The 13,762-nt window shown below is 41.1% G+C and overlaps 2 protein-coding genes across 3 annotated transcripts in view; both read left to right on the top strand.

Moving 5' to 3' along the window:
• The first annotated feature begins 399 nt into the window (after positions 1 to 399).
• ncdn (neurochondrin) lies at positions 400 to 8,919 on the top strand. Its single transcript, XM_053333884.1, has 8 exons — positions 400 to 440; positions 657 to 880; positions 1,908 to 2,979; positions 3,813 to 3,982; positions 4,533 to 4,771; positions 6,324 to 6,539; positions 6,639 to 6,781; positions 8,072 to 8,919. Exons 2-8 carry the CDS (start codon positions 665 to 667, stop codon positions 8,491 to 8,493), a joined length of 2,478 nt encoding a protein of 825 aa, XP_053189859.1. The 5' UTR covers positions 400 to 440; positions 657 to 664; the 3' UTR covers positions 8,494 to 8,919.
• Positions 8,920 to 9,869: 950 nt separating this feature from the next.
• The window catches only part of tfap2e (transcription factor AP-2 epsilon), a 13,425-nt gene continuing 9,532 nt past the window's right edge, over positions 9,870 to 13,762 (top strand). The window contains exons 1-2 of one of the 2 annotated variants that reach the window (XM_053333898.1): positions 9,870 to 9,908; positions 12,277 to 12,714. In XM_053333898.1, the coding sequence (XP_053189873.1) occupies positions 9,870 to 9,908; positions 12,277 to 12,714 (477 nt within the window). Of the gene's footprint in view, positions 9,909 to 10,787; positions 10,815 to 12,276; positions 12,715 to 13,762 lie in introns of those variants that run through there. The other variant, XM_053333899.1, reaches the window with a different exon arrangement.

Here is a 13,762-nt window from a genome sequence, read left to right as displayed (position 1 = left end):
TTGTATCTTGATGATAACCCTAGATGTTCGAAATTCCCGCGATATTTCCACGCGTCGTTTCCTTTATTATGGACATTGTCATTCTACACAATTTTAAAAGTTATGTAACGTGAAATCACTTTAATGAAGGTCATGATTGAGTTTAAGCACAAAAAACACTTTGTAAAGGGACAGGTAAAGATGATAATTTGGGGTTAAAATTATCACTCTCGCGAGATCTTCAACACATCTAGGGTTACCATCTAGACTCGACCGCGTCTCCGACTTTACAACACGGGAGCAAAATGGCGCCTTCGCCTTCCAACTATCCCCGCTGCTATTGGCTCCCTGACATTGTTGGGCGGTTTTCATTGGTTTCTTTCGGATTTAATTTTGACTGTTTACTTCCTGAAGGTGCGCACGAGTTGTCTTGAGAGAGGTTAAGAGGGCTGTCAAAAAGAGTAAGTTGTTTTTATAAACCTTTTTATAATTCAAAATGTCACACCCCGACTTGTTGCTAACCGTGACTCATACATAGCAACTGGAAGCCGTTGATTTGGCTTCTCTCGTTACCCCTAACAACGCGGAGCTAATCAATGGCACGATTTTCAAGTCAGTCCCTTTTCATCATATAGTTTGCCTTCTTTCTTATTGCTTATCTGCTTGGTTTTACACAGAGGTCACAATGGCTGACAGCGCCGAAGTTACACCTGTCGTGAGCTGCCAGTCTCCTCCTGGTCCTGGAAAAGAGGAGCAGGGAGGAGGAGAAGGTGGTGGTGGAGGCTCTGATACGGACGCAGGAGCTGGTTTGTCTGAGACTCAGAGGGAGGTGCTGGAGAGATGTCTGCATGCTCTCAAACATGCTAAAAATGATAGTCAAACACTAGCTGCACTCCTGCTGGTAAGGCGTCAATCTGCAAGAAATTAGGGTGCAAATTACACACAGTTTATTTATTTAAAAGGGACATTGCACATTAATGGACACAGGTATCAATAAATGCACTAGAGTTAGCACAACTGTCCCCTGGCCGGTCTCTCTCTCTCTCTCTCTCTCTCTCTCTCTCTCTCTCTCTCTCTCTCTCTCTCTCTCTCTCACGCGCACACACACACACACACACACACACACACACACACAATACAAGACAAGAATACATAACACAATAGTTACTTTACTGACTTAACTGTTGAACATTGTGAGTTGAGGACACACCCGCACACATTAGAGAGGACTCATTATCAGATACTTAGATAAGCTGTTTACATGTCACAATACCTCAGTTTCTATTGTAACACACCAGTCTTACAGGGTAATCCAGAAGCTAAGATATAGATGTTTACATGTGCAAGCACATAACTGGGATAGTAAAAAAAACAAAAAACCATTGCAGCCAGGATACTATTATGTACTTATCTTTGCTTCTCTTTATGTTAACCACATGTAGATACTATTCACATGGACTACACATTTTTAATAATAACCACATTAATAATTAGCAATTAACATGTAAGCTTTTACTTGACTGTAGTAGTACTTAGCCATGCAGATGCTTCAGTTTTAATTTTATATCCAGGTTTTTGAGTTTCAGTATGGTCGATAATCCACAAACTTTGCTCTAAACATAGCTACTAGAAGGATAGAGACCATATGTGTGCCCTTCTAGTGCTTTTTGTTTTTTGCATGACAAATTCAATTCTGTTCACCTACACTGTGTCAGAATGGAGGGAAAAAAAACATCTCAGAATCTGGCCAGATAATACCCAAACCATGGTTAGATAAAGGAAGATTTAAGTGACAGAATATGTTTGTTGTTTTGTTTTTATTTTTGGATGAGCCGACCCTTTAACCCTAGTAAACTCAGATGGATAGAGACTGTGTGTGTGCTCTCTATCTTTGACCTAGTGGGTTATTTTCCTCTTTCTGTTCACAGATCACCCGTTTGTGTCCAGCGAACCAACTAGACAAACCCACCTTGAGGCGCATCTTTGAGGCAGTCGGCCTCAACCTCCCAGCTCGACTTTTGGTAACAGCGGTCAAGGGGAACGACAACTCCGGCTTACCCCCCCACGAACTCCTGTCATTGGGCACGGCTCTATTGTCTGCACTGAGCACAGATCAAGACATGGCTGCTCATCCCCAGCTCCTCACCACAATCCCGCTTCTGCTCAGCATTTTAGGGAACGGTCCCATGAACCAGAAGAAACAAGCAGCGGAGGAACAGAACCAAGCTGGAGAGAAGGGGCTGAGTCCAGATAGTCAAGTCCACCTGACAGAGATTTCAAACCCTGAAAATAATCCAGACAGTTTAGATGAATCAGTAAGAGAGACTGAGACCAGCAAGCAAAAGGGTGACGATAGCAGTGCAGCAAATGGAGCATCAGCCCCTCAAGAGACCTCGCCCTCCTCCAAGCTGGATGAGGCCATGGCGGCTGACTGCTATCAGGTTCTGACAGCTGTGTGTGCCTTACCCAGGGGTCCTGACCAGCTGCTGAGCAGGGGTGCAGTCCCAGCTCTGTGCCAAGCGGTGGAACAAAACCAAACCTTCAGCCACAAGAGGGGGCTTCCCTTGCTTGGTTGCCTTCTCGCAGGGAAAACCAAAGACAAAGCGTGGAGTAAACACCCTGCAGTACTCCTCAATCTGCTGGTCAGGCTCTCCAAAGACTTCTGCCAATCCAAAGACCAGAACAAGCTTGATATGTGTTCCAAGCTGGTGCAGTTTCTCCCCCCAGTGGGAGTGGAAGTAGAGAAAGAGGAGCTGAAGGGAGTAGTGAGCCGTGTGTGGGGGGAATTGAGGCCGATGATGCAGGCTAAATTGACGCCGAGGCAGATCAGGCCAATATTGGTCCTCAGTGCGTGTCTGCTGGATTTGTATGGGTGGGAGATGGTGGGACCACCTAAATTCTGCTGCTTATTGGTGAACCGGGCCTGTGTGGAGGTCAGAATGGGTTTGGAGGAACCACCCGGTAATGATCTGAGCCCAGAGCTGCAGGACACACTTACAGGTAACTCAAATTCCAACAATGAAGCAACCATAACTGTTTGTTTATTTAGTGTTTGTCTCCCAGGCTTGAGTTTAAAGAAGACAAGCAATGAATCAGATCCTGTTTGGCAATCAGCTTTGAAATCATGGGTGTTGGCTCCTCACAAGAACCTCATTACAACATAAATGTTATGGCTTGATTACCGTAACTATCTAATGGCAGCGATCCCAGAGCTGATGCTTGAGCGATAGCCTGGATGTCTGACAGAGCTGTGCACCACATTTTGAAATATCTTAAAACACAGATTGGTGAAAATATAATGAAACAATCTTAACTCAAGGCCCACTTTGTCAGTCGTTCTGGAGCTTTCAAATGTGCACAACACAGTCCTCTTCGACAGATTGAGTTTGCTCAGCTGCTCTGAAAATGTAGATTTTGAGCACCTGAAGGACATCTCATCCATAATGATGTAAAAGCTGAGCTCAGAGAGTAATTTATGACCTTTCAAACAGCAGCAGTAGATAAAACAAATGCATACTTCATCGGAGCTGTTTGAATTATTGTTGCCAAGATCAACAATGAACTATCAAGCTCATATTTCTATCTTCTGTGGAATAAAGCATTATTAAACAGTATCCAGCCCACACTGCTGTAATGTAATTGATGTCTATTGCTCTAGTAATAAATAATGTTAATTCATTGCTGTGTTGCTCAAAGGAGGAAAGAAGCCTTAAATTTAAGCTCATGAGTAATGATAACACCAATACTGGGTCATAAATTAGGTAGCGCTGTAAAACTATTCATTCGGTTAAACTTAATTAACCCCCTCCTTTTTATTTCTATATCTTTCTCAGGCTGTTACAGAATCATGGAGGCGGCCATCGAGCAGGCCTGCTGTGCGGGCGTCACACAGACTGCCACGCCTCCTCAGAGCTCCATCTCCACGCTCAGTCTGCAGCAGAGCAGGCAGGTCCTCGGCGTGCTGGAGGAGGCTTTCTCTGCTATAATGTACCACCTGCAGCAGGTGAGAGGATGAGATTTAAGCTTCCTGTTCTGTATCAGGTTTCTTTATTCCAAATGAGCTACTTGTTGCCTCTGAGTCGTGTGCCAAAGTATACATCTCCTAGGAATTAAGAGTATGGGATAAAATGCTGAGTAAATAACAAGTAGTTTAATGTGAAGCTTGCAGGAAAAATATGGGGTCTGTATTTTGAACTAATTAGCTTAAAACAAGCATTTAATTCCCTTTTACTCATTTGGAATCAAGCAATAGGAAAGTAATCCATAAACATTTAAAGAATAGGGAATGTAAATCTTTTCTCTTCTTTTTTACAAAGGCTGAACATAAAACAATGATACCAGTAAGAGGAAGAGAGCAGAAAACTGTTTTATGTTTCCAGCTTTAATTAAGTTAAATCCCTGCTTCTTATCTCTTTCAATATTTTGAAGTCCTGCACTAATGATTACGTTCTTTGTTCTGCAAAACAAACTTTCTCAGTTCAGTTCATGCACTTTTCTTTAAAAAAAAAAAAAAAAAAACAAGAAAAAAAAGTCCTCTTCCTGTTTTCCCAAAGGTGGATCCAAGTCGCTATGGAGACCCTTTCATTTTCGCCACATTCCGCTCTCTGTGCTCATGGCTGGCCGAGGAGACGTCCTGTTTAAAGGAGGAAGTGACCGGGCTGCTGCCGTTCCTGATTGGCTACTCCCGGAGCCACTTGCAGGGCGAGAGCCAGGAGCAGGGCCTCTCTGACTGGATGGCCGACATGTCCGTCACCCAGGAGACAGCTGCCTGGACAGGCAGAGAAGCTCTGAGGTAAGAAGGGACAATATAGATTAGAGGGAATCACTCATCCTGTGTTGTCAGTGCCACTATTTCTAAGTAAATAAAACTTTTTTGGCTTAAACACATACAGTAGATGTGTCTTTGCGTCCATGCCGGCAAAAGTTGTGGCCGGGGGTATTATGTTTTCGGGTTTCTGTCTATCCGTACATCCATCGCATTCTCATGAACGTGATATCTGAGGAACACAAATCTTTTCGAATATCCACACACATCCAAGCATGAATTAATTGATATTAATATTAATAATTAAAATACAATTAAACAGCAGAAAATCAATAGAAAAGAAAAAAAAGACATTCAGTAAAAATATTAATTTAAAGCCAAATGAAATAGATATGTTTTAAGTCGTTTAAAAATGTTCACAGAACTCACATCTCTTATAGCTTTGGGTAGACTATTTCATAATTTTGGTGCGTCATTGAAGAGTGCTTCCTATATGAAGATTAATATGATTAGATTTTGGTGACCTCACAAAATGGGTTTTTGGCCACAACTCAAGAATTTATGTGCTAATTATGTCTAAGTTGACACAGGTGTCTAATTGGGTAAAATGGGTAAAATGATGAAGTGATGACATTTTCATATCCAAATAATCTCTAAGTGAAGACAGCGTGTCTCACACAGGAATCATACATGCCAATACACTGATAACTTTAATTTCACCAGAAATAACACCTAACACCTTTTTAGTAAAATCTTACAAATATTATGAGTCCAGACAGATGTGGATGTAAACTGCAGCCTGACTGGTTGGTGGAGACATACGACCTTTAGGTGGTATTTCTAGTTTATCGCGCCCTTTTGTCTTAGTCTTTACTTGTATGTCCTGTTCTGTTTTGCATATTGTTCCTGTCTTATGAGTACCATTCCTTCATGAACTATACATGACGTGTTCTTATCCTTACACTCCTTCATGCTGTAAGATAATCTCTGTTTAGCTTTGATTTGTATTAGGAGCGGTATTTAACTGTAACCACACAACTACACAACCTGTTTACCAGATAGTGTACCTTGATAGAAATGTGTGATTTCTGACCATATATTTTCTACTGTTTTGATCAATTGTCTTTATCTATTGAGATAGAATATTAATCTGCAGCAATTTGGTAACTGTTTAGTTGTTTAGGCCCTTTTTTTTAAAAGCAAAAATGCTAGAAAAAATGATGGTTGTAGGTTCTCATATTTGAGAGTTTTCTACCTTTACTTGTCTTACATTAGAGAAAATGTATTATCTTTGGATTTTGGACTTTGCTTTGGACATCTGATGGCATTTCTGTGGACTCAAGGAAACAGTTTTGAAGTTTTATACACCAAAACAAATCAATGAATTAAACAAATCACAATTTATTAAAATAATTGTTAGTTTCAGCCCTGATAATATCCTGTTTTTCTTTCCATGTGCCCTAAACCACAACACAACTTTGGTTGTCAGTCACAAAGGAAATGGAAACAAAGACAGACAATATCAATGTTATCTCTTTTTCACTCATCTTCCACCTCCTCTCCTTCCTCTCTCTCTCAGGTATCTCCTCCCAGGTCTGTGCCACCTGTCAGCGGAGGAAGGTCCGAGGAAGGTGCTGCTGACCCTCGACACCCCGGCGCTGCTGGTGGACTTTCTGTCACAGAGCTGGACTTCACTGAAGGGTAAAAGCGGGGTGGCGTCAGCGAGAGACCCCAGCATGGAGACGGTGTGCTCGGCCCTCCTCAACTTCACCGTCACAGAGCCAGAGAGAGTCAGGTAGCTGCTCAGAAACTGATGAACAGTTGTTTTAAGTTAAGTTCATGTTGGCATCCGTTTCTCAAAGTGCAAATTTAAACTCTCTTGTTTGTTTTCCAGGAAGGACCCATGTTTCAGGACTCTGGAAAACCTTCTGAGTGAAACGCTTCCTGTTTTGGTGCATAAACCTCGCCTCCTGGTCCTAGCAGCAAATTACTGCACTTTGGGACTAATGATGGGCCGACTTAAATCAGCTCCTTCAGGTGAAAGGGTTTTTTTTTTGTTATTCACACACTGAGTACTACAGCATGTAAATACATTATGTAATATCACCATCATGTTACAAGATTATTACAGTTATACAGTATTTCTACAGTAATACACAGGAAACCTTCAGTGTTGTTTTAGTGTCATGTTATCTTGTGGTATTTGTGCTTCTCTTCAGTGGTATTGACACAGCTTTAAGTGACAGTGTGCACACACAGTGGAGCTAACAGTATTAATAATGGCTCCATTTCATTTTGATGACCCACTAAATCAAACAAGAGAGTCAGCAGGTGTCATACTTAAGCTGTGTGACTGGCAAAGCTAAATGGAGTCCAGCCATTAGTTAAATATTTTAAAGGATCAAAACAAATGTCACATATACTTTAAACATGAACAAAGTGTGAGGACCAAAACCTCATAAAGTGGGTACAAGTGACAATGTGCAGATCCTTTCATAGTCACAGTTTAGGAACTGACACACATCCTGACAAGATTTTCTGGAGTGCAAGAACTTTGTTGGTCACCTATTAGTGACACCGTTGCTTTTCCCGCTATGATTTCTATTGTTTAAAAATACCCATGGGAATGCAGAGCATGCCAGCTCTGGGATGGGCAGACATGTAGTTGTACACAAGATACAGATTCTCTGGTATCTTTAAATCAATAATTTTATTTAGCAGTGAATCAAAATACTCTCAGTGATGTGAAAGGAAGAAATCACAGGGAGATATCATCATCATTTTTTTTGTCTCTTGTAGCTCATTGTTTTCACAAATTTACATTTACTGTATGGTCTGAGCTGGTCCGTATGCTTCAAACAAACTCTGATATTCCAACTGTGTGCTACCTGTAAAGCTCCAAATAGCAAACAGATCAATTCAATACAACTTAATTTATATTTGTAAGAGAAACTGAGATGCTAAGAACAAGATATTTCACATTAAATGGCCATTTGAAAAAGAGCCATGAAAAACAACTTCTGTATACAGGCTGAGGTTATATTGGTGGTTTTGTTTGTCTGCCCCCTAGTGGCCACATAAGTCATAGTTTAGCTTTTGTTATTATTACATAAGTATTGTGTTGTTTTTTCTTTGACATTTGGTTAGGACACTTTTAGCATTTACAGTAGGACACTTGAGTTATTTTTACCTCTAGTGATGTGTTTCTTCTTTTTTTTGTGCTTTATACATTTCAAACTGGAACATTACTTCAAAAATATTAAATCTGGGTCATCAGCTCAAAGCTAAAAATTCTTGCACTCTACAATTATTCTCTTTTGTCTCCAGGCTCAGCAGAAGCCGGTCAGAGGCGGTTCTTCTCCTCCGCCCTCCGCTTCCTCCGCGGCGCCCTGGACTCCGGCTCCAGCCCCGGACCGGTGAAGGTGAGCGCCAGCTGGGAGGAGAGCTGGGACGAGGCCGCGGAGCTCTGGAGGCTGAGTTTACAGGCTCTGGGAGGCTGCGTCCGAGCCCAGCCCTGGATCACCACACTGGTCAGAGAGGAAGGTTGGCTCAAACACACGCTCGCTATGCTGGCTCAGTGTAGCGCACTACCTGACCAGCAAACACAGGAGGTGCTAGAAGAAGCCCTGTGCGCCATGGCCAACCAGTGCGTCCACTGCAAGCAGGAGATCGGAGACACGATGATGAGAAGCGATAAAGGAGCTCTGAGCTGTATGAGGAACCTGAAGAAGCTGGTGGGAGTGAAGTGAGACCATCACACTGCTGCACACAGACACTGAACTCTCTGACGTGGAGTTTGAAAATGAAGTCGCACTTAGAAAATAAATTAAATAAACAAGCACAACAATTACTGGAGCCAAACTTTATTATTTTCACCACTCTGATATGGATCATGTGTTACCTTTTTGTGCTGAGCTGTCTTGTAATGAGATCAAAAACCCCTTCAGATTAGTCCTGCAGGTCTAGTGATGGTTGTAGAAGGATTTCATAGAAAAGAGGACGAGTGGTGTGTTTATGTGTCATATTTTCCTTCTACTTCAGTGTAAATGAGCTCTTGATAACCATGTTAGTCTTCTCTATTTTGCATGAAAGAAACAGCAATGATCTCCACCTGGATCTTTTCAGTGAATGTTGAAATGTAAACGCATTTAATAAAGAATTATTTTATTAGAGAACAGTAAGATTTGTCACCAATTTAACTTGATTTTCTTGTAATCTTTTTTTTTTTTTTTTTTTTTTACCACCAACCAGCTTGAACAGTGGAGTAAACAAATGAAAATCTGCAGTAATTTCAGTACCCAATAAAACATTTGTAGTTTTCTCTCAGTCACCACTAGATGGCGCGCTGAGACTTTCTCTGTGCTGAAGTTCTTGATAAATTGAGACACTTGCCTTCATTTCAGTATATTTGGAGACATTTCTATCTGGTCAATGTCTCTAAATATAACCCTCGATTTTGTTTTTCTTCTGGTGGATCCTAACATAACTGAGTTGGTCGTTTTAATGAATGAGTGCAACATAAAAAAACACAAAATACCATAAAGGACGATTTTCAGACAGTTTTTTTTTTTTTTTAATCTATGGGTATGTAGCCTGAAATACACTAATTGCAACGAGTTACAATAAAAATATCTTCTTTATTAAACGTTTTCTAATATTTTACCAACAAGATATTACATGTAATATTCGTTTTTGTTGTTTCCAAGCTTTTTTTTATTACTGTAAATTTAAAGAAATCTGTTTTAAAAAATGAAAGACTCTACTCATATTGATGGCTGCTTCCGGTGACCGGTGAGCCTTTTTTTCTCCATTCACTACTTCACCCCTGATCCTACAGTGCATCACAACCCGTGAAAAAGTTTTGCAGCTACCCTCCCCTCGACTCCTGTCACCTCCCGCCCTCTCTCTCTTCTTACCCCCCACCCTCTTCCTCTCCCTCACCAACAACACCCCTCTTTTTTCTTTTCTGACTCATCCATACAAACTCCTGCATCGCCTCTCTAACTAACTCACTCCTCTCTGCACCCTCAGCCCGTCTCCTCTCCATCTCCATCTCCATCCGACGCGTCACATTAACCCCTCAGCTGCAGCCTGACAGCCTGACCGAAGCCCCACCGGCTGCACCATGCTCTGGAAATCCCGAACCAAGACCGGCGGCCCGCAGGTAACACAAAAAAAAAAAAAGAAAGACAGAAAGAAACAGAGAGACATACCAACAAGTTTTCTGTTACCATTCGTACATGCAGCAGTAAGTTTTGCGTAAAAGGCTGCACACGTTTGGATCTGTTTGTCTTTTTTTTTTTTTTTTAAGAGGATCTAAGCTCAGTCCATTTTTTTAAACTTGTGAGCTTTGGAGAAGACACTCTTTGAAGTTTTAAAATCTGAAAACTTCAAAGATTTTTTTGACCAGAAGGATTTGGATATCCGTGCGTAAAAGCGACAAAAATCAGCGAAAATATGAATTTTAATGTTTGAAATTTAAAGTTTTTTTTCTCATGTTTCTCATAATTATGTTAAAATAGTTTTTCATAATGTTACTCTGTGTGTAAAAAAACAGTGTTGATCTTTTTTTCTTTTTTCTCTAAAGGAAACAAAACAGTAAATGTAAAAGTAGCTAACTGCGTGTGTGTGTGTGCGCGCGCGTTTGTGTGCGTGCATGTGTGCGTGCGTGCGCGTTAACGACCAGTAATTGAATGAATATATCTCTTTAAGAGAAGTGGACCCTGTCGACCCCTCCCCTCATTCTGCCGGGTGCGCGCAAAACCTATAAGTAGTGAGCTCATGGAGAAACTGAAGAGGACTCCGTGTGTGTTGTGAGCGCTTGTTGTGTATATCTGGCAGCAGCTTTTTCAATTTGCGCGTAAAGAAGCTTCCGTGATACATCGAGATAAAAAAAGGTGGAAAACGTAAATAACAACGTTGACTTTAATGGAGCGTTAAACCATCCTGGATTACATCTCGGAGCATTTGGTGACATCTTTCAGTGACTGGAAGCCTTCGGGTCTTATTGAATTTTAAATTTGGGGTATCCAGAGTGGTCCAGATGTTAATCCACACCTATTCGGCTATGGTGAGTTTGGCACAGCCTCCTATTGATATATATATATTTTTTTTAATACTATCATCAACGTCATCCTTAATGTAACTTAATATTTAAGGAGTTTATTCTCTGTGTTTGATGTTAGTTCAATAAACCTGAAATAATAATGCACCCAATTTACTATGACCGCTTAAATCAGCTTATATCAAACAAATTATATTAGTTTATATTATAAAGAAAAGACTTGATTTGATCAGTGTGTTACATTTTTAGACGTGTGACATCAAGTGTCAGCTTGGGGAGAATAACGATACTTAGTGCTCTTTTTTGGCATACTTTTCTTTTTAATTTAAATTTGTTAAATTTAAAATGTTTCTTTGCTTTCCAGTAGCATGATGAATGAAAAGTGTTCACACTTCCCAAAACAGCTATGTGACACTGAGTTCAGAGTGGCGGCGCCGCGCATCTGTCCGTGGAGATGGTCTTTGTCTGCGTTGTGTCACAGCGATGAGACCGACTGACAGTGAAGTGTCCACTTACTGCGAAAGAAACTGTAACATGAAATAGAGAATGATCACCCTTCTGCGGGGGTGCCATTGAGTTTTTACAGCTTTAAATGTAAACTCTGTTAGAATAAAATAAGGGGAAATGGACAGTGTGGGTTGATGGATGACAGATAAATGTGTGTGTATGTATGTGTGTGTCTATGTGTGTGTGCGCTTTGAACCTGGCAGATAATGGACATTGTTCCACAACAGCATTGATCTGGGTGACCCAGCTTTAAAAAAAATCCAATTTTATCAGGATGTGTGTGAGAGCTGAAATGTAGGCTAGTGGATTACATGTCTTTACACACACTGATGAATAACACAACATGCTCTCCTGTTACATTAAGAAGGCCAAACTTCTAACAACAACACATTTGGCTTTTTTTCTTGCGTCTTGTGCTCAACCTGCTGGTCTGTTTTTAGTTGTAGAGAGGGGGGGGGGGGGTAAGTGTGCTTTAGTTGCCACACTGACAGATTATTTACAGATGTGCCCCCACCCCCCCCTCCCCCTCCAGGAGCGACGTGTTGTTGTTATTGTTGTGCACTACCTGTCCTTTGTGCAGCTTCTTGGTGGCCGTGACCTTTCTGACACTGTTCAGCAGCGATGCCAAAGGCTTCTCCTGCCAGCGCGCATCACTTCAAGCGCTGCTGCTGCTATTTCCAGCCCTGATTTAAATATTTAAAAAAAGGACACACATTTATTTATGGGTTATTTCTGTTTTGTGTTACATATAGGCTATTATAAGTTTGTGTTTTGTGTCCAGAGACTCCCTTTAATCTTGAATAGCTCTTGTGATTTATGCTTTAGTTTTAATTCAATTCCTGGAGCTCCTAACTTCTTGACATTTGATGCAATAGTTAGTCCCGTTTTGGGAAATAGTTTGATAAGGACTCGGAGCTCCTCATATGAAGGAAACTTTATGTGATTTTTTTTTCTTCCTCAGGACCGCGCAGACGGACTAAGCGGCTCCTCGCCGAGTGGGCGCCTCTCCCAGCTGTCCTCCCTGAACCAGGCCGCCTACTCCTCGGCTCCCCCGCTCTGCCACACTCCGGCCTCCGACTTCCAGCCTCCGTACTTCCCTCCCCCGTACCCCCAGTCTTCTCTGCCATACTCCCAGAGCCAGGACACGTATTCCCACCTGTCAGACCCTTACCCCTCCATCAACTCCATCCATCAGCATCAGCAAGCATGGCACTCGCAGAGGTCGCGCTCCGACGAGGGGGGGCTCCTGTCACAGTCTCACCGGGCTCTGAGCCTCGACCCCCGGCGGGAGTATCCAGCTGTCCCTCGGCTCCTCCACGGTCTCGGGGAAGGGGCTGCAGCTCTCGGGGACGGTCCTCTCGGGATGCACCTGGGACATCACGGCCTGGAAGATCTTCAGGTGATTAAAAATGTTTGCTTTTCCTTTTTTTTTTTTTTGGTGCTGTTGCTTAGATGTTGCTGCGCATTGCGAAACCGTGCGTAAAAGTCACTCGGCGCAGGATCAGGGCGCACAAACATAACGTCTATAATATAAAAAAAAATCTTTTCTTGGTGTCTTTAAATTTGTTTATTTTCAATTTCCTTAAAATAACACACCAACATGGAGAAATGGTGCCAAAATATCTCTAAAGCTCAAGAAATACGTGCTAGTTGGTAAAAAGGCCTTCAGGCAATTTATCCTCCATTTCCTTTTTTTCCTCCATGAAGACAATTTATGAAGAAATAGCTCTCATTAATAAAATGGATTTAAAGTAAAAACATAATTAACAGTTACTTCATTGTATGAATCATTTAATTAATATTTGTAAAATCTGAAATTACCTGTTATTTAAAAAAAACAACGCCAGTGTGACATATATGTGTGTGTGTGCTTATTTCAGATTGAAATATAAAACAGTTTAATGTTATATTGTTGGAGTGAGATGACAGGCTTGAAATATTAGATTGTATATTGATGCAAAAAAAAAATCTTTTATGTTTTTAGCTCATAAAATAAGGAATAATAAATTAGAATAATAATTGTATTGGTCATGTTTTATGTTGCCTGTTGAATGAGTTTTTGAGAGACATGAGACATTTTCCTTTTTATATATGTTCCGCGTTAATCCAAATATTTACGCACAAATTGAGTTAATCCCTTAAATTCATAGTGTAGATTTAAAAGTAGCATTATAACAAGGTTTCTATTAAAAAAGATGCCTGTTTCTGAAAATATGAGGAACTGATTCTTAAATTTAGTGTTTTATTTTAGTGATATTTCCCCCACTTTATTATTCATCTGTCCATGCATTCAGATTATTAACCGATGCATCGCACAGACAAAGTGAATCTAACACACACACTGCAGCCTTTTACTTGCCCGCTGCAGGTTTCTGAGAGAAGAATAGTTTCTATGGTTTATTGAGCAGTCAGCTTCCCTGCAGCAGGTGCAGCTGCAGACGCTGTTT

Source organism: Scomber japonicus, chromosome 15 (assembly GCF_027409825.1).
Source record: "Scomber japonicus isolate fScoJap1 chromosome 15, fScoJap1.pri, whole genome shotgun sequence".
Lineage (NCBI taxonomy): Eukaryota > Metazoa > Chordata > Actinopteri > Scombriformes > Scombridae > Scomber > Scomber japonicus.
The sequence above is the reverse complement of the archived record's forward strand: the minus strand, read 5'-3'. Positions and strand labels throughout refer to the sequence as shown.